This window comes from Hipposideros armiger, unplaced genomic scaffold (genome assembly GCF_001890085.2).
Source record: "Hipposideros armiger isolate ML-2016 unplaced genomic scaffold, ASM189008v1 scaffold_469, whole genome shotgun sequence".
In the NCBI taxonomy this organism is placed as follows: Eukaryota; Metazoa; Chordata; class Mammalia; order Chiroptera; family Hipposideridae; genus Hipposideros; species Hipposideros armiger.
Genome location: NW_017731819.1, coordinates 1342234 through 1359223, shown reverse-complemented (window position 1 = coordinate 1359223; position 16990 = coordinate 1342234). Strand labels below are relative to the sequence as shown.

Below are 16990 nucleotides of genomic sequence, written 5' to 3'. Positions count from 1 at the left end.
AACAAAACTTGCGTAGCCGAGCGCACGGCTCGACTTGAATGGAAGGAGCCCGCGCCCGCGGAGCGCAGCGGAGACTCGGGAGAGCGCGTTCCGCCGGCGGGACGCGGCGCGGCGCAGGGGCGCAGCAGGTACCGGGTGCGGGCGGCCGGTTGGGCCGAGGGGTCCGGGCTGAGCCTGGGCAGCGGACTAGGACTTCTCTCCTAGTGCGGATAGCCGGGCAGCTGCCCCGGGTGGGGCCGCCGCATCTCGCCCTTCAGTTGGAGCCCTGCACCGATGGCACGCCGGGGAGCTCTCCCTCAGGGGCGCGACCCCCTCAGCGATCCGGACCCGGCAGGGGCCTTTCCACTTCTCTGGCCAGGGGCTGGCCCCAGCCCCCAGGCCCCTCCCACTGCGCACATCTGGAAAGAATTTGAGGGCGAATGGGAGGGGGGAAGTGGAAGGACGCCAGCGGGCGACGGGGAATGTGGGGGTCAGGTGGAACTGGGGAGGGGCGTGCACCCCTGTACCTAGAGCCCGGGCGCAGCCTATGTCCACGTCATTCATCCCAGCTAGTCCATACTTCGACCCCTTTACAGACAGAGAAACTGAGGTCTAGAGGGGGCCAGAGATCTGTCTCTAGGACGCGCGGACAGGTAAGGCAGAGCCCGCGCGTCCACGGAGCTGACCCAGCGCTCGTTGAGCCAGAGCTCTCAGCTGGCGGCCTGATGTCCGTCTGTCAGTCTTCGCGACTGCCTCTCCGTTGAGACAGCTGGACTGAGGAGGGGGTTGGGGTGGGGCGACGCGGAGAGCCGGCAGAGGGGTCGGCACACTCCCGCTAAAGCGGCGGAAGCCCCAGTTTGTAGGTCCCTGAACTGTCAGCCTAGCCTGGGCAGAGACCAGATTGCGGCGTTAGAATACCTGATGCGCAGTCAGGTGGAAGAGGAGGTGGCGGCGCCAAGCTCCTGGCCGCCCCTGAGCCTGGGGCTGGGAGGCAAGAGAGGAGAAGGCACAAGCGTGCGAGAGGCGCTGACTGGGTCCGGGTCCCGGAGTCACAGAGGGATGCGCGGCCGGCGCTGGGAGTGCATTCAGGAACTTTAGGGGCCCACGCAACCTGAGCATCAGCCCTTGGACTTTGGCAGGCCAGGGAAAGTGAAGTGTGGTCCACCAGCTCCAAGAGGCACCACTGGTGTGAACTGGGAGAGCCCCTGGGTGGTCTTGTCCCCTTTTAGGGCCCAGGGCCCAGTCTACTTTAGCCTGGAGGGCAAGTTAGGAAATGTTAGATTCACATGAGTTTTCATGAGATCTTGTGGGAGCATACTTTGTCCCTCTTATCTGACTCCTGGGTAGGGGTTGACTAATGGTGGCACCTTTAAGCCCAGTACCTACCATGTTTCCCCAAAAATAAGACCAGACTTATATTAATTTTTGCTCCAACAATCTACATTTATTTATGTACGAAAATCTACATTTATTCAAACAGTCATGTCTGGCTGATGATCTTAACTGGGGCTTATGTTTGGGGTAGGGCTTATGAACATCCTGAAAAATCATGCTAGGGCTTATTTTCCAGTTAGGTCTTATTTTCGGGGAAACACGGTAAGACCTGCCTGGAACCCTTGATGGCTCCCTGTCACCAACACCTTAGCACAGTGGCTAATGCCCTTGGAGACTTGGACCTCCATCCCCTTTACCCTTCCTTAAGCACACCTCCCTCTTCCCCCATCCCCACACTGTGCCTTTGCTCATGCCCTTCCCCCTGCCTGGAGTGCCTTTCCTCCCCTTTGTCCACCTGGAGAATGTCTACTCAGCCTTCGAAACCAGTTCAAGGCTCCAGGCAGGAGTCAGAAGACACAAATTCTAGTCTTGGCCTTGCCTTTAACATACTAATCTGTAAACGGAGGGAGTCAGACCAGATAATGTTGCAGAACTTTCCTGACTCTGCCTTTCACAAATTCATTCCTTCATTCAGTAAACATGTTCTGAGCACCCACTCCATGCCTGGGGAGTCAGGGAGGCTCAACTGAGACCTGAAGGATGCAGTGGGCCAGGGGTGCTATGGGAGCCCCCAGGAACTCCCTACCCCAGCCAAGGGGCAGGAGTGGCTTCTCGGAGCAGGGGCATTTGAATAGGAGTTTGTTGGGGATGGGTAGCAATGGTAACCCCAGGTGCTTGAGTTTCCTCATCTGCAACATAGAAAGACTAACTCTTAGTCTTGGGATTTCTATTAGAGTCTATAAGATGCAGTTGTTCGGGGTCTAGCACAGAGCAGGTGATCAGTGAGTATTTACTGAATTTGAGTGGAGGAGAAAGGTGATGCTGGGCATGGAAGATCTGCCTCCTGATTTGGGTCTTCCTTCCCCTTCTTCTAGTCCTGTCTTAATCCCACACTTCAACTCTTCAGGGTGTTGAGATTTGGTTCCCTGGAGATGGGAGTTGGGAGGTGGGCAGCAGGTCTCAGGTACGTCCTTAGTAACAGTAACCCCGCGTGTGCATGTCACACTTGCTGGGTGCTAGCATCAGCTGGGCATGTCATTTTATTTAATCCTCATGAGGCGCTCCCATCCCCATTGCCTAAACTAGTAAACAGAGGCTCAGAGCACTGAAGTGACTCATCGAGGCTCACACAGTAGTCAGGATTGGAACCCAGGTACTTCCATCGCAGAAGCTCTACAGCTGCTTCTCTCGCCAGGCATTTGCTTTCCCAAAGGTGTGAGTTTTCCCTCACCAGGGGGACTCCTCACTCGGGATTTTCAGAGACCAGGGGTCTGCTCTGTCCTCTTCTTCCACACACACAGATCCTACATGGCTGGGCACATAGAACGGGCCTTGGAGGATTATGTTTTTCAACATTCTTAGAACAACAACAATAGAAAAGTGAGACTCAGGTGGGTCAGTGATGTGGCCAAGGTCACATAGCAAACCAGGTGAAGGAGCTTCCCAGGATCCCAAGGTCATGATAGTGGGTGGTCAAGCTGGAAGGAGGAGGAGGTGACACTGGGGTCACCTCTCTAAGCCCTGTCTGTTATTCCTCCTTGTCCCTCGATTCCAGCTCCTCCACTCCATCCCTGCAGCTTAGCACCTCCCTCCTTGCTTGCACCATTGCACAGCCTCTGAGAGCTCCCCATTGGTCCATAAACTTGCCTAAAATAGACTCCTGATCTTCAATAGCTCTTCATCTCCCCAAAAATAAATGGCCAGTCTCCCTAACCTAGATTTTAAGTCCCTTGTTCACCTGGACTTGTAGTACTGCCTACTTGCACCAGGCCCAGTCCCCAACCTCCACCAGACACGCTAGTCAGCTTTGTAGAGGTTATAACATGGGCTGTTTTGCCCCCAAGCCTTTGCACATGCTGACCCCTTGCTTGTATCACCCTTTCTCTTTTGCCTGATAGTCATCCTTCATGGCTCAATAAGGCATCACTTTTGGGAAGCCTTCTTAGCCCCAGGCAGGGTTAGGCCTCCTCTGGGTTCCTATGGACTGTAGCTTTCCTCCATCACACTCTGATGACATTGGGATTATAATACTCAATTTACACATAATGTCCAATAGAAATATAATGTGAGCCACGAGTGCAATTTATACATAATGTCCAATAGAAATATAGTGTGAGCTACTAATGCAAGCCACAAATATTATGTAAAATTTTCTAGAAGCCACATTAAAAAAAGTAAAAAAAAAACAGGTAAAATTAATTTTAATAATTCATTTAACTCAAAAGATCCACAATACTATCATGTAATCAATATAAAAATAAATGAGATATTTTATGAGATATCACTAATATAATAATGAGATATTTTACATTCTTTTTTGTACTAAGTCTTTGAAACCCATGTACACTACATTTTACACTTACGGGACCTCTCAGTTTAGACTAGCCACATTTCAGATGCTCAGTAGCCAGCCACATGTGGCCATCACATTGGACAGGCCAGGTATGAGCTTCTTAAGGGCAGGAGCCCTGCCTGAGTGGTCTGTCTGTGTCCTCAGTGCCCACCTGTGCTTTGCATTAACCATAGCATTGCGGTTAAGACCTGGGCTGGGAGCTCTGCTTTGCCATTTAATAGTTGTGTTATATTGGCCAATCCTACTGGGCCTCAGCTCCCTCATCTATAAAGTGGTGATAACATTTTCAGTATAGCTCATAATGCTATATATTTTTACATATTTTTACAGATACAGCTTACAGATCTTTACAGATATAAAACTGAAGATGAAGGAGGAAAAATAGCTGGTCCAGCGAGTGCACAGGATATGTAGAAAGGATCCTTCTCCCTGGTCTTCTGCCCTGATTGAATTTGGGACCTGGGCCCACACGCCCCCTCCCAGAGTCCTGATCTGAAGCAGGGTCAGACAGACTAATGCTGGTGGCTCTGGTGGCTGAAGTCTGTTGCGCTTGCTTGGGGTTATAATGTGCCATGGGAATGATGGTCTGTAGACTGGCCAAGGATTTATTGTCCATTTGCTCAAGGGATGGGGGCAGCAGGGATATGATAGGGTGGGCATAGGGCCAGGGTGCTACCGACTGATCCCCAGAGCCTGAGACTGTATGTGCTGGGCTCCCTGGTTCCCTGCCAGGCCGGGGCTGAGGCCCGAGTCTGCTTAGGCCTTGAGGACCTATAGGGTCAAGTAAGCCTGGCTGCTGTCCCTCTTCTCCCTCCTCAACCTTTTCCTCTGAGGCCTTGTGCCTCTTTTATAGGGCTCACCCAGTCTGGGGACAATGGTTATTATACTGGGGTCTGATGCCCCCCACCAGACCGATAGCAGAGAACTTATGCATCTCACCTGTATCCCTCCCATGCCCAGCACAGGGCCAGGGACAGATGGGGCCTCACCTTGGAGAGCTGGCTGAGCCAAGGAGTAAGGCAGAGTGGTGTTTGAAATGCTGCAGCAGCCCCAGAGAGGCAGGAATTCCCAGGAGGCGAGAATCTGCAAATCTTCTGGAAGGAGATGTGCCTGGGACTGGACCAAAAAACACAAGCAGGATCTAGACAAGGGAAAGGGGAGAAGCACAGGGTTTTGGAGTGGGCAGTGGTGTGGTTGGGATGTGAACAAGGCCCATAGATCAGATATTAGTGGTGGGAAGAGCACTTACTGAGCACTTACTGTGTACAGTTCGTGCATCCCAGTGACTCTCACAGCCTCCCCATTAGGACAGCCCTATTACCCCTCCATGGATGGGTGAGGAAGCTGAGGGTGACAACATTTGCCTAAAGTGCCACAGCTGATAAGAGCCAGAGCTGAGCTTGCAGCCCTGGCTGTCTAGTTCCAGAGCCTGCCTTCTTAACAAGACATCAATGTCATTGTCAAGTTCCCAGCTTACCCAGCCCTCCCAGGCCCAGCATCTCATCAGACCCTTCTAATGGCTCTGTGGGTTGTGCTCCCCAATCTAATGGTATGGGGGAGAGGCTCAGACTGAGGAATGGTGCCCCCAGGCCTGGATGCTTGCATATTCACTGCGGCGATGATAGCTGTGCCTGTCACCTAATAGGTGCCAAACACTTTGATCTGTTACCTTGAGGACTCCTCACAGAAGTGAGTTCAGACGTGTTATCTGTAAGATGAGGAAGCTGAGGCTCAGAGAGGACAGAGCTGCTAAGTGATGGGAGGGGACTTGACTGGGGTCTGTGGGACTCCAGAGCCAGTGTAGCTGAGCTACCACCTGCCACAACTTATTATATACCCCCAGAGATGTTTTATGAGTGAGTTCCTGAAAAATGAACTCCGGGGACCAGTCCAGAGCCAAGCCAGACCCATGGGGCTGCTGGGACTATGGAACCCCAGCATCTTCATCAACGGCCTGAGGCCATCTCCTGTACCCCACGCCCTGCTGCACCAGGGGACCATGCTGGGGAGTGGTCTCCTGCAGGTGCCAGCGGTCATGTGAGCATAGCAAGTCCTGGGGCAGCAGTAGCTCCATTCACTGATGCCTACTCTGTGCCCGGCTCTGGGCTGGGCCTCCCCCTAGACACAGAGAGTGGCTCATAGCCCTGTGTGGGAGAAAGACACCTTCACACGTTCACAACCCAAACCAACTCATGCCAAACCCTGGGGGATGGAGGATGGGGAGGCGGCACTGGGGTCACTACTGGCACTGGGAGGTGGCACTGGCAGATTTCCACAGTAATGGGGAGCACTGGGGCATCTCAGAGTCTTTCCATAGGACACAATGCTGGAATTGGTTCTTGGAGAAGTTGTTGATTGCACAAGAGAGGGGGACGGCATTCCAGGCAGAGGGAACAGCATAGGCAAAGGCCTAGGGGAGGCACTACTAGACAGACCTGTATAACTGGGGCAGGTAGGTGGGGGCAATGGAAGAGAGGCAGGGCCAAGTCCTGAAGATCCTAGAATGGCAAGTGAAGAGCTGGGACACACTCTGCTGGTCCTGGCTTACCATGGCTTGTGGAGGCTGGAGAAGGGACAAGGCCTCCCAACACTGCCTGTGCCAGGGCAGCGAGAGCTCAGCAAAGTCCAGGCCAAGTCCTGCACGTCACAGCTCTTCCTGGCCTCAGCTCCCTCTTCCATGAAGTGGGGGTACAGATTCCTTGGGGCCAGTCCTGATGAGGGTTGCAGGAGGTTTCACAGACCTGCCTAAAGACAGAGCTTCACCTCACCCCTCCAGAGGGCAACCCTGATGGGGTGGGTGGTGAGGGGAGGGCGCTAGTCAGCAGATCAATGCATGCTGAGGACAGGGTCCAGAGTGGGCTATGCTTGGTGCCAAGGAGGGCCCCATTATGACTTTTGTGGGCCCTAACCTGGTGCCTAATGGTTAAGTCAGGCTAAGTCAGCCCTGGTGCCAAGGTGGGTCTGATGCAATCCCTCCTGCAGGCACCATGGCCCGGAATAAAGCGCTGCTGCTCCTGCTGCTGTTGCCATCGCAGCTGCAGCTGGGACCAGCACTTGCGGTGAGGGCCCCTGTGTTTGGCCGAAATGGCGCCCACAGCCTGAGCCCTGAAGAGAACGAATTTGTGGAGGAGGAGCCTGTGCTGGTCCTGAGCCCTGAGCAGCCGGGGCCTGGCCCGGCCACCATCAACTGTCCCCGAGACTGTGCCTGCTCCCAGGAGGGTGTTGTGGACTGTGGCGGCATTGACCTGCGCGAGTTCCCAGGGGACCTGCCTGAACACACCAACCACCTGTCCCTGCAGGTGAGGCCAGCCCTGCACCAATGGTCACCAGGGGCTGCTCTGACACTCACAACTCTTGTCCCAGAACCCCCCTTCCCCCAGTCACAGCTTCCTGCTTGCCCAGAACCCCCAGACACATGGTGTAGGGCAGGTCAGACACAAGGATCTGACTCCACCATGAGGTGTCCCCATGCTGATTGGTGTCCTGGTCACAGAGCACCATGATATAACCTGCTTTGTTTCACTGCAGGGAGCCTGGGCTGAGGCCCATGAGCTAAATCAGTCCCTGTCAGAAAATGGACACAGGCCCGCCCAGTAGCTGACCCTCTGAATAGATAGTCAGGGCACCTTAGACACCATGACAGGCCAGGAAAACAAGAGCAAAGTGGACCCCGATAGAGCGCTCTGGGGGCTCAGAGAACAGAGGGCTCTCTCCAGCTGAGGTACAGGAAGTGGGACACAGTGTTCCAGGCTGGGACTCCGGGAACACGGGCTCACTTTGTGATCACTCTTGTGTGGCCTGGTAGCCCTGAGGGAGAGGAAGGTACTGTTACACCCATTTCCAAAGGAGATCAGGTCCAGTGAAGAAAAGTGACTCGCCCAGGGTCACACAGCCCTGTGGGTCTGGGCTGGCAGGAGGTGGGAGCCCAAGCCCAGGGAGGGTAGCCTATGAAGGAAAGGGACAAGTTGACAATAGCACTTGTTGTTGGTTCGTTCACTCGCTCATCCATTCATAAAATATCTCCTGAGTACTTACTCTCTGCCTTTGGTCCTGTGTACAGTGCTGGGCATGTAGGGAGGATTTGGACTTGCCCTCCCCTTGAGGTGCTCACAGTCTGTGAGGGAGGCAGAGACCTAAACAGGTAGAGATAACAGATGAAGATAGAAGAACTAGTTGTAAAACCTGGAGCAGCTCCTAATCCAGCTCCCAGTCCAACCCAGGGAGGCTTCTAGAGGAGATGGTACCTGACCCAGGTTTTAAAGCGTTCTATGGGGTAGAGGAATGCAGAGCTGGGGTGGAGAGAATGGGCTAGGGAGGGACATCAGGTTGGACATGAAGGGAGCAGGTCTGGAGGGGAAACGACACTTCAAGTTTGAACTGCCTGTGAACACTGTATGTATGGGCTCCTAGAAGGTGGAACCCACACGTCTGTTGTGGTCACTACTGTGCCCACCCAGATCTGAGCCTGGCCGAGAGCCAGCACCCAGGGTCTGTCCACTACAGGGGAGAATTCCAAAGGAGGTGCCCAACAGAGGGAATGGCTCCTGGGACTTGAGCTGAGGATCGGGGCGGGCCTACCCCCATGCAGCCGCCTCACCACTTCCTCCCTCCATTTCCCCAGAATAACCAGCTGGAGAAGATCTACCCCCAGGAGCTCTCCCGGCTGCATCAGCTGGAGACTCTGAACCTTCAGAACAACCGCCTGACTTCCCGAGGTGAGAGATCACCCAGAGCCAGGGATGGGGCCGCCAGGCAGGGAATTCAGTGTCCCTGGGGACAGCCCCACCCTGTAGACCCCAGGATGTGGAAAACAGCAGGTCTGGGCTGGGCTGGCAGTGGGTCCTGCTCCCTGTGGGTGTCTCTGAGACCTGAGAGTTGGCTCAGGAGAGAGGCTTTAGAGACCTTTGTTGTAGACGCCTCAGTTCACAGAAGGTCTTTAGAATCAAAGGGTTATGGAGTCCTCAAGTATTAAAAAGTGATTTTTTTTTCTGATGATGAAAGTAATTTTGGTTATAATAGAAAAATTGGAAATATAGAAAGTAAAATAGAAAATAAAAGCCCAGTCATAATTCTGCCACTTGGGAGTTCGTTACTATTGGCATTTTGGTATATTTCTATTTTTTTAAGAAGCAGCTTTATTGAGGTGTAATTTGTATATCATAAGATTCATCCAACTTAAAGGTACAATTCAATGAGTTTTAGTAATTTATACAGTTGTACAACCATCCTCACAATCCAGTCCAGTCTTTTTTGTGTTTTTTAATTCCTAGCGGAATTTCTAGTATAGGTATTATACCTATTGGAAGTGCTTTGTTTCTCTCAGCAGTTAGCTCAGCAGCATTTTTCATGTTGCTAAAACTCTCCATGGCCACCATTTTACACAGCAGCAGCAGCAGCAGCAGCAACAGCAGCAGCAACAGGGTATTCCATGGAGGGATGCTGCACAGTTTATGTAACTGTTCCCTCTCATTAGATAATTGGGTGAGTCCCAGCGTCTGAGGGTCTGGGAGCCTGGAACCGAGTGTCATAGGCCAGCCTCAGGCCTGGAGAAGAGCCAGATTGGCCGAGCTCCCAGTGACAGCCAAGTCCTGACGCTAGATGGGGCAGGGGTGGGCCAGATGGTGGAGGCCTAAAGGCTGCAGTCCAGCCCTGCCATGGGGCCAGGTATGACCCGTTGGGGGTCCCCCCAGGAGAGCACTCCTTCCTGGCAGGGAAAGGTCAGGCTCTGTCCAATGGCCTGACCTTATGGGGACCCATTCCCACCCAGGTGGCCCAGGTGAAGGAATAGTCATCCCTCAGTGGACACTTCCCATCTGCTCCTCTGAATGTGAGCTCCTGTAAGCAAGGAGCTGGGCAGGCATGTGGGGCTGGCTGGGAAGGGAACAGAGCCACACCTGCCTCAGGGAGTGCCCTCCCCAGTCCGGGCAAGTGGGGTGGGCTTGGGGGGATTGGTGCTGGTGTGCTCCCCTGTAGCGTCTCCTTCATCCAGGGCTCTGACCGATGCCTGTCCTTTGAAGGGCTTCCGGAGGAGGCATTTGAGCATCTGACCAACCTCAATTACCTGTACCTGGCCAATAACAAGGTGAGGGGCCTGCAGCAGGGTGGAGGTGTGCTGCCCGAGCCCCCTGGTGTCAGGGGTTGAGCTCAGGAAACTTTCACCAGGGCCTGTTCTGGGCTGGCCCCTGGGTCCCTGTTGCTGCTCAGACATGGTCCAGATCCCACACTTTTACCCAGGGCATCAGAGTGGTCAGTGAAGACAGAGGCCAAGGCTTACAGGAGTGTAGGGAAACTCCGGAGTCACTTTCAGGGCTTCCTGGAGGAAATGGCATTTGCAGGATCTTGAAGGGTAACAGGAATTCAGGCAGGAGTCCCAAGGCAGAGGGCACTACAGTAGAAGGAACAGCAAGAGAAAAGGCACAAACACACTCAACCTCAAAATATTTGGCAAGCCCCAGGGCTCTGTCCTGGCCCCCACACTCTGAACTCTCTGGAGATGACCCATTTTCTCCCTGGAAGAGTCTATCTACATCATGGCCACATCCAATGGCATTCACCAGCCTCTTCCACTCCTCCTACTTGAGACTCAAAGATCCGCCTTACTCCTGGATGTCTCCCCTAGATGTCCAATGGAAGTAGAATTACTGCTTCCCACTCACAGCCCTCAATCCTCCTGCTGTCTCTCCATCTCTGTAAAAGGCATCTCCAATCATCTACAGCATTGCTGGTCTGAGGGCAAACTCAGGAGTGCTTCACTCACCACATCCAGTCCCACTGCAAGCCCTCAGGCCCCTGGCACAGGTCCACCATCCCACACCTGGGTGCCCCTGCCTCCTCGTTTGCTGCCCTTCTCCTCAGAGTATACACAGTGACCTTCAAAAATCATGCCCCGCTTCTCCCCTACATCCCCCTTCCCTGCTTGAAACCATCCACAATGGCTTTGGCTTTGGCCCAGAATAAAAGCCACACTTCTCCCTGTGTCCTGCGGGCCTCTCTTAACTTGTCTCCCCACCCTCTTGCTCAACTCCAGGCCCCACATCCCACAAACCCCCATGCCCGTCCTACACTCAGTACTCCTGTTGCTGTGGGTGTTCTCCCCTTAGATGACATTTGTGGTGCCATCATGCCTTAAGCGTCACCTGTTCCCTGAGCCCCTAACCCAGTCACTCTCTCTCTTCAGCCTGTTTGAATTCCCTGCATAGCAGAGATCACTATCAAATACTTTTATTCCCTGTTTATTATTTTCTCCATAGGATGCAAGCTTGGGCGGGGCAGGGGCGGGGTAGGGGTACTTCTCTGTCTTGTTCCCCAGGACTTGCCCAGCAAGCTTCTGGAACCGTGCCTGGAATGTTGTAGACTCAGGGTTTACTGTTGAATGAATGAAGGGTGGACACTGTGGGCTGTGTCTGGGAAGTGAGCATGCTCGCTGTGGCTGGACAGAGGGCCAGCATTGGGGACCAGTGAGGGGAGAGACCAGGAGGACAGGCAGGGCAGGGGACAGGCCTGGTGGGCTTTGAATGTCTAGCTCAAGGGCTATGGGAGCAATAGACATTCTGTTTTTATGTTATCAGGGGAGTGGGACCAGTTTCCATTTTAGAAAGATGGCTTTGGTTACAGGGAGGAGACAAATCAAAGGGGCCCAGATAAGCAGCAAGCAGTGGCACCCAGAGCTGGCCTCTGCCCCTCCATTCATTTTCCTACCCCAACTCTCCCCTTTCCAGCTGACCTTGGCACCCCGATTCCTGCCAAACACCCTGATCAGTGTGGACTTCGCTGCCAACTATCTCACCAAGATCTACGGGCTCACCTTTGGCCAGAAGCCAAACTTGAGGTCAGAGGTCAGAGGGGGACCCTGGGCTCAGGCTGGGGTGGTGGGAGGAGCTGAGGCAGAGGCTGCCACCCTGAGTGAGGCAGAGAAGATCCAAACAAGCTCTGGAAGAGGGCCATGCCCTGCAGTGTAGGCATGATGCCCATGCTCAGGGCAGTGGTGAGGGACGCCCAGGGGTGGCAGGGGCACAGGATCCAAAGGCCAAGATCTAAAGCGTGAAGAGAAATCAGTCCAGGAGGCGAAGACAGAGGGTGATGTCTGAAGGGTTGTGGGAGCTGGGTAAGGGTGCTTTCTTCCTTCCCCAGCCCCTGGTGTAAAAGCATCTTCCAACAGGCAGTGCTGTCTCTTGCTGAGAGCTGCTTTGGTAAAAGTGAGGCCCAGGTGTGTGGGCAGGGCAGGGTAGTGCTGGGATGAGGCTGACTATCCTTGGTGCCATTTTTGTCCCTGAATCTGTCACCTCACTCAATTCTTTCCATCTTCCCTTAAAGCCAGGGCCGCTGTGTGTGGTCCCATACCACAGATGAGAAGGCTGAGGCCCAAGAGAGGCATACAGCAAGAATGAGCTGTATCTTCTATGTGTTTCTTTTGTTCCTTGTCTTCTCTCCTCCTACTATGTTAGCTCCACGAGGGCAGGGTCTTGTTGGCTGTTTCCACTGCTACATCTTCAGAGTCTAGAACAGTCCTAACATGTAAGGGCACTCACTATATATTTGATGAATGAATGAGATGTCATCTCCTCTGAGCCAGGCCCTGTGCTGGGCATCAGAGACACTCCCCATCTTCAGCGAGTCCCATGGAACTCAGAGCCAACTGTGTGGGTTTGACAGGCAAGGAATCCAGAGCTGGGACAGTCAGGAAATGACTGAGAACCCTGAAGGGTATGGAGGCACACAGACTGGGGATCAGGAAATCCTAATTCTGCCACTAACTTTGTCCCCTCAGCTGTGTAGGTGGGTCCTTGGTCCCCTCAACCGTGTAGGGAGAACTGGATTAGGTGGGGTCTGAGGGTCTTCAGAAGGGAAGAGGGTATCCTGGGCCCCAGGCCCAACCTGAACAAAGTCTGGAGGCTCACCAGGTGGGCTAGTGCTGGGGCTGGGAGCCTGGGTGGGTGACGACCTGTGCCTTGTCCCCCAGGTCTGTGTACTTGCACAACAACAAGCTGGCGGACGCCGGGCTGCCAGACAACATGTTCAATGGTTCTAGCAACGTCGAGATCCTCATCCTGTCTAGCAACTTCCTGCGCCACGTGCCCAAGCACCTGCCGCCTGCTCTCTACAAGCTGCACCTCAAGGTGGGAGGGAGAGGGCAGGAAGGGGTACCCCCAGAGCAGGGACCCACAGTGGGGTAAGAGCCCAGGCCCACATGGGCACAGTGGTGAGGCTGTGGGGCCTTGGGCACATGCCAGAGGGCACAGTGTCTACTGCAGAGAAGTAGGCAGAAGCCTGGGCACTTGGCCGTCAGCCACACACCTGGAGTACTCTAGGCCTGGGCCCGCTCCCTGTGTCTTCCACAGACCCCTCTCCATATCTCCTCCCAAGACTCTGCTCTTGCACCTTGGCTATCCCTCACATTCCCTTCCCCACGGCCCCATCCCCCAGAACAACAAGCTGGAGAAGATCCCACCAGGTGCCTTCAGTGAGCTGAGCAACCTTCGGGAGCTCTACCTGCAGAACAACTACTTGACTGATGAGGGCCTGGACAACGAAACCTTCTGGTGAGCCCCTGCCAGAGCCCTCGGGGGACAAGGTGCCCAGGGAAGCTCCTCCTAGGGACCACCCAGGAGGCCGTCCCACGCCCACCTGCCCTGGCCAGTTCCCTGGAGAAGGAACTTTGAGTCTCATGCCTCTGCTGACATTTCCATGCCTGAGAACAAGCGATACATATGGATAAGGCCTGCCAAAATCCCAACGAGGCAAGGAAGGGTTTGCAGAGGCTGGCGTCTTGGTACAAAATAGAAACTGAAGCATTCTTGGGGAAGGCAAATAGATTTTCATTTTCCTTAGGGCCCAGTGTAGCCACAAAAGGCCTTAAACAATTGGTCTTCGAATAAACAAACCCCTAGTGTCCAGAACCATGCTAGATCCTTCTTACACCAATGTCGATGAATAGCCCAATGAGAGGCTTGGAGAGGACAGAGCCAAATTAGGAAATTAGGACTCCAGCCAAACGTCCTAATTTCCCTCCCTTGCCCCTCCCAGGAAGCTCTCCAGCCTGGAGTACCTGGATCTGTCCAGCAACAACTTGTCTCGGGTCCCAGCAGGGCTGCCACGCAGCCTGGTTCTGCTGCACCTGGAAAAGAACGCCATCCGGAGCGTGGATGCGGACGTGCTGACCCCCATCCGCAGCCTCGAGTACCTGCTGCTGCACAGCAACCAGCTGCGCGCGCACGGCATCCACCCGCGGGCCTTCCAGGGCCTCAAGCGGCTACACACGGTGCACCTGTACAACAACGCGCTGGAGCGCGTTCCCAGCAGCCTGCCCCGCCGCGTGCGCACCCTCATGATCCTGCACAACCAGATCACTGGCATCGGCCGCGACGACTTCGCCACCACCTACTTCCTGGAGGAGCTCAACCTCAGCTACAATCGCATCACCAGCCCGCAAGTGCACCGCGACGCCTTCCGCAAGCTGCGCCTGCTGCGCTCGCTGGATCTATCCGGCAACCGACTGCATACGCTGCCGCCGGGGCTGCCCCGCAACGTGCACGTGCTGAAGGTCAAGCGCAATGAGCTGGCCGCCCTGGCACGCGGGGCTCTGGCCGGCATGGCCCAGCTGCGTGAGCTCTACCTCACAGGCAACCGGCTGCGTAGCCGGGCTCTGGGCCCCCGCGCCTGGGCTGACCTCGCCCATCTGCAGGTAAGGGGCGGGGCTAGGCTATGTCCCTGTGGCATGCTACTGGTATGGCTGCCCTGAGCCCACCCATCTGCTGGTCCCTGGTGAAGGGTGTGCAGGAGGGCTGGGCCATGAGGGAGGTACCCGCTGGGGGGCTGGGCCTTAGGATTGGGGGCTGGGCCATGTAGAGGGTATGGCTGGTCTGCCTGGGTATAGGCGTGAAGGGCAGAATACTGCTGGTATGACCAGGCTGAGCTCACCACCTGCAGTTACAGGCTTGAGGATATGGGTAAGGGGAGGTCATGGGTACAGGTAGGGGGTCCATGGTTCAGGAGGACTAGGGGATAGAGGCAGTTCAGGTGGCAGAGAGTCAAGCTCACCCACTCAGAGGCATAGGAATATGTGCCTAGAGAAGCCTGGGCTTGGGGGCGGGGAGGGCAGCAAGGCCCATGATGTGGTCTGCATAGGGCTGGAGGAATCCACTTGAGGCATTCTGCGGCTGGCCAGTGGGTGTGGCTGCTGTGACCATGGTCAGAGTCAGGCAGGACGTCTGGCCATATGAATCGAGCTTCTTACAATGAAAGCTCCTGACTCAATGAGGGACCGAAAGGAACTTTATTAGAGAAACCTGGGAAGCAAGGCCGAGGTGCTGCCAGGCCACTCTGCTGCCCTACCAGGACCACCAGGGAGCCTCAGGACCTCTGCCTTCCTGTCCTCTCTGCCCCAGATGTCCTCAGGGCTTGCTACTCCCTCTTTCTTAGGGATCTGCTCAAGTGTCGCCTCCTTGGGAGGTCTTCCCTCACCGCCTACCACCTTCCTCTGCTTTGTTTTTCTTTGTAACCCTCATCCCTTCCGGACATTAGGTCATCTGTTTGCTTGTTTGTTGCCTGCTCTTCCCACTAGAATAAAGGCAGGCATTTTAGTCTGTTGTGTTCACTGCTGGAACCAGGGCCCTCGCCTGGTAGGGGGGAGTTAGTAGGGGGAGCTGTCAGGATGGGTATGTCTGAGTGTGTCTGGGGAGGGGGGGCAGGGGACAGGAGGTGAGGCAGAGCCCTGAGGGTGGAGCAGGATAGAGTTGGGGGGAGGCAGCTGGCTCTGCAGAAGCAGTGTTAGCTGGGGCCTCTCCTCACCCAGACTGCCCTGCTGAGTGCCAGACACCTGGATCCAACCACCTGTGCTTGCCCCTCTTGGGTATACCTCAGGAACCTTTTCTCAAGAGACCCAAACCCCACTGTCCTCTCCTCTACACCCACTCCTCCTTCTGCATTTTCTAACTCGCTGAAGGGGGCGACATCCACCCAGGTGCCCATGGGAAACCTGGAAGCTGCCCTTGACATCTCCTTTTCATACTGTCTGCCCTCCAATGCCCATTGTTACCACACCCTGCCAGTTCTACCATCACATCTCAGTCTGTCTACTTCTCTCCATTCCTGTTGCCCATACCCCCAGCCAAGCCACCCTATTTCTTGCCTGGACCCAACCTTCCTAGGAACTCTCCACCTCTGTACTCCATATGCAATCAGAGGGTATAAAAACACGTGCTCAGCCTATGCTCCTGCCCAGAACCCTTCTGTGGCTCCGCATTGCCCTTAGCATCCAGACTAGAATCTTTGCCATGGCCTTCAAGGCCTGCCGTGCCCCTGCTCCCAGCCAAGCTTCTTATTTTCACAGGTACACTGGGCTTTGTTCATACTGGATCCTCTGCTGGAAGCACCTTTTCCACAAGATGACACCTGCTCACTCATTCATTCCACAAGCCTTTATCGAGCCCCCACCATGTGCAGACATAGTTCTAGAACTGAGGCCCTAGCAGGGAATAAGACAACTGGAGGGTCACTCCCCTCCTGGATTATACCTAGGACTCAGCTTAGGTGTCACCTCCTCCAGAAGCCACAAATGATGGGCAGGTCAAACACTTCCCTGGGCCTGGGTGAGTTCATTCAGGGAGAGAGTGTCTGGTGTGGGGGGTCTTCCTCTCACTGTTGGGTCTTTCTACAAGCAGAAGCTGCTCTGCTGCTTCAGAGCCTGTGCTGGCTGCTGTCAATGCCCCTTACCTGAGACTGTCAGGCTCCTCCTCCAGGCTTCCACATCAGGGCCCCATTCCGTCAGCTGTTACTGTCAGCTCCTGTGTCCATCTCCCCTGCCAGCCTGGCTTGCTGAGCGTAGAGGCAGTGTCTCAGTGGATTCTATGTCCTCAGCACAGAGGATGTGTGGAATGAAAGAGGAAATGCTGGAGCTGTGTGGAGGGAACACAGTGGGGAACAGAGAGCCCTGTAGGCAGGGGAGGTGACATGGAGGTTCCCTATGGTGCGTGAAGCTTGTGCTCCGCTTGAATGTTGAATCTGGATTCGTGGCCCCCAGCTTCCTGTCGTGAGCGGGACATGGCTATCAAAGTAGCAGTCTCACACATGTTTCTGTCTTTCCACAATGTCAGACTTTATAAGAATAAAGCCAGGGATCTAGCCCTACTGACTCAGTTTACCATGGGCATTAACCAAGGCTCCGGC

The 16990-nt window shown here is 54.7% G+C and overlaps 1 protein-coding gene and 1 long non-coding RNA gene across 3 annotated transcripts in view; one reads left to right on the top strand and one right to left on the bottom strand.

Annotated features, from left to right (window-relative positions):
- Positions 1 to 6: 6 nt before the first annotated feature.
- PODN (podocan) overlaps positions 7 to 16990 on the top strand; it is a 22925-nt gene continuing 5941 nt past the window's right edge. For both annotated transcript variants that reach the window (XM_019666429.1, XM_019666428.1), the window contains exons 1-8: positions 7 to 128; positions 6809 to 7125; positions 8448 to 8541; positions 9844 to 9908; positions 11545 to 11654; positions 12786 to 12942; positions 13250 to 13365; positions 13850 to 14507. In XM_019666429.1, the coding sequence (XP_019521974.1) occupies positions 6814 to 7125; positions 8448 to 8541; positions 9844 to 9908; positions 11545 to 11654; positions 12786 to 12942; positions 13250 to 13365; positions 13850 to 14507 (1512 nt within the window). In that variant the 5' untranslated portion in view covers positions 7 to 128; positions 6809 to 6813. The remainder of the gene's footprint in view (positions 129 to 6808; positions 7126 to 8447; positions 8542 to 9843; positions 9909 to 11544; positions 11655 to 12785; positions 12943 to 13249; positions 13366 to 13849; positions 14508 to 16990) is intronic.
- LOC109395436 (uncharacterized) lies at positions 7829 to 13959 on the bottom strand. Its single transcript, XR_002126660.1, has 3 exons — positions 13872 to 13959; positions 10101 to 10211; positions 7829 to 7959 (listed from the first exon to the last, which is right to left on the bottom strand). It is a non-coding gene; the product is annotated as an uncharacterized LOC109395436 (long non-coding RNA).